The 2,500-nt window shown below is 47.0% G+C and overlaps 1 protein-coding gene across 18 annotated transcripts in view; it reads left to right on the forward strand.

Moving 5' to 3' along the window:
- The window catches only part of EBF3 (EBF transcription factor 3), a 125,330-nt gene that overhangs the window by 111,202 nt on the left and 11,628 nt on the right, over positions 1 to 2,500 (forward strand). For all 18 annotated transcript variants that reach the window (XM_074338796.1, XM_019728256.2, XM_019728267.2 and 15 more), the window contains one exon: positions 1,409 to 1,497. In XM_074338796.1, the coding sequence (XP_074194897.1) occupies positions 1,409 to 1,497 (89 nt within the window). The remainder of the gene's footprint in view (positions 1 to 1,408; positions 1,498 to 2,500) is intronic.

Here is a 2,500-nt window from a genome sequence, read left to right on the forward strand (position 1 = left end):
ACGCCGAGGTATTTTGAAGAGCTTTACTATTTGCAAAGAAAAAGGAGGGCAAAATCGTAGCAAAAGCCATGTCATGTAAAATCAATACGTCGGATCAATGCTTTATTAACAAGAAAATGTCTTACTTCACATTCCTATGCGGACCTTTGTCTCCAGGATGTCTGATGGAATGTCAAATCATATTGTGGTCCTCCGCTTTCGGGCCCGTTATTGAGTGTACACGGAGTCTTCCGGTGTCACTTACAAGCTCCACCGTGGGTGTTGACACCAGCAGCCCAACTGCTCGAGGATAACAGTGACCAATTATTTCGGAAAGCACTTTCAAAGGCAGCCTGTCACCTTGTTCCTTGAAGCCGTAGCCTTTGTGTTCCTGGCAGTCCGGGGACCTGCTGAGTTGGGTGGTGTTAATCATCAAATTACGTGCTGACTAATGAGTGATGGCCCAAATTGCGGGCTGAGTAATGAATAGATGGCGGCAGGTCTTATTAGCCTCAGAAAACCCCCTGATTTATGTCGCGCCGTGCACCGTGGCGTTACTCCACGGAAAACGATATCTACATCAAGAAGTAATGTACTCTAATAAGTATTTTCATCTTAACTCGCCTGCCCGGGCCTCCGGGCTCAGTTTTTGTTGGAGTCAGGCAGAGCCATAATAAAGCCCAATGGCTCCTTATAAAGCTTGTTAAACACAGAGTGTGCAGTCGGACGGAGTCCCGGCCGTGATTCATGCACTGTACACAGCCCATGTGCTGCTGATTTATGGCTCCGCACAGTTCATAGTCAAAATTACAATTTGAGGGATAAAAAGATTAATTACTATTTGTGGCCGGCAATTTCGTGAGGCTGGTGGAATGATAGCTCTCTACATCAGTTTGTAGTCAGCCGTTCACAGATTATTAAAGCTTTGCAAGAGTAAGCGCTCCTCCTGGCTGGTGTGGGCTCCGGCAATATGCTAGACAAAAAAGGACCACAGGGATAAATCTGAAGCTGGCAATAGCTGGACATATGTCATAATTGCCAGTTTCCCATAAATCCCTGGCCGGTGCGGAAGGCTCCGTGGGACGGAGACAGTGATCATGATGGCGCTGATTGCTCCGGCCCCGACACGGCAACTTTGCGACTGCACCACCGTCCTCACAACATACTGAGTAACCCTTTGACTTGCTTCCAGTTTAATTATAGATTAGAAATAATCACGGCTTTCATGTGCAAAAGAAAGGGGGAAACCCATTCCTTGAGACAGCACTGGCATTCGGGGGGCGGGAGGTGGGGTGGCGGTGGGCTGGGTGCTTGCCATCCAGAGCCTCAGAAAAGGAGGGTCACACGTTTATTTGTAAGCGTGAAATAAACACGTAATGGATGACATAAAAGTAATTAACCTGACCTACATCTCTGTGTCCTGTTACAGCCCTTAATGAACCAACCATAGATTACGGTTTTCAGAGGTTGCAGAAGGTGATCCCAAGACATCCGGGCGATCCCGAAAGGTTACCCAAGGTGAGTGAAAGGGCCAGTGGTGCCCTGCTCGCGGTGGGACTGCCTCCGGGCTGGTTCTGGTTTGGGGGCAGCAGGGGCTCTGGGAAGGGGGTTTCCGGCCACCCCAAATCTTGGTGCCCACGGCAAGGCTGACAGGTGTCCAGCCCGACCCAGAGGTAGGCAAAGCATGCGGGAAGGGGGCCGAGTGGTCTCCACTTTGGCATTTCACCAGCCAGGACTATATTTTTAAAGGAGGAGAAGAAAGGCTTCTCGGATACAAATATTTTGGATTCTGCAAGGGGGACATAAACTTCCGCGTAATGAAATAGTTCAATTAAACATTTTCCACTCCAGCAGCCCGTGCTGATTTCAATCTAGCAGCCCCAGTCTGATCTGTGATTACTTGACTCTTGTTTTCCTTTCATTTTCTAAAGCTCGATTCAGTTTAATCTTTTGTTTACAAAGCTTTTGTTATAAGTCCCTGACTTAGCAGGCTAACAAATGAAGTCCACATATTAATATCTAGGGGGACTTTTCATTTAAATTCAGGAAAGACAAAAGGCACCGCGCTGTTTATGCACACACCACATATCACAGGAATTTCATTTTGATGTATAACATTAAAGATAAGTCAAGCTTATAATTTTTCCTCTCCTTTGATATAATTTTGTGTCTTTCTTTCTTTAGAAGCTATCTCTGACTTTCAAGGCAGAGTTGAAAACACAAAATGAAAAATGAAGTCATAACGTTATGACTATTTTACATCCCACCCCTGTGTGCCCCCGTGTCGTGACCACCTCTGCGTTTTATTAGCACAATAAACCCTTTTAGACGCTACCTTTGTGATGCTCAGCATGAACCGAGGCAGCATCTTCAGGTTCCTTTGTAATTTGTGAGCTTACCAGGCCCAACGTCACTGCGAGGACCATGACAGGCAGGGGTGGGTGTTTTTCAAATGTGAGTGGTTCACGCAGTGGTTTTGTTCCTGAGGGGTGCTCCCGTGGAAGGCCTGTTTCCCCAGCAA

This window comes from Rhinolophus sinicus, linkage group LG07 (genome assembly GCF_036562045.2).
Source record: "Rhinolophus sinicus isolate RSC01 linkage group LG07, ASM3656204v1, whole genome shotgun sequence".
NCBI classification, from domain to species: domain Eukaryota; kingdom Metazoa; phylum Chordata; class Mammalia; order Chiroptera; family Rhinolophidae; genus Rhinolophus; species Rhinolophus sinicus.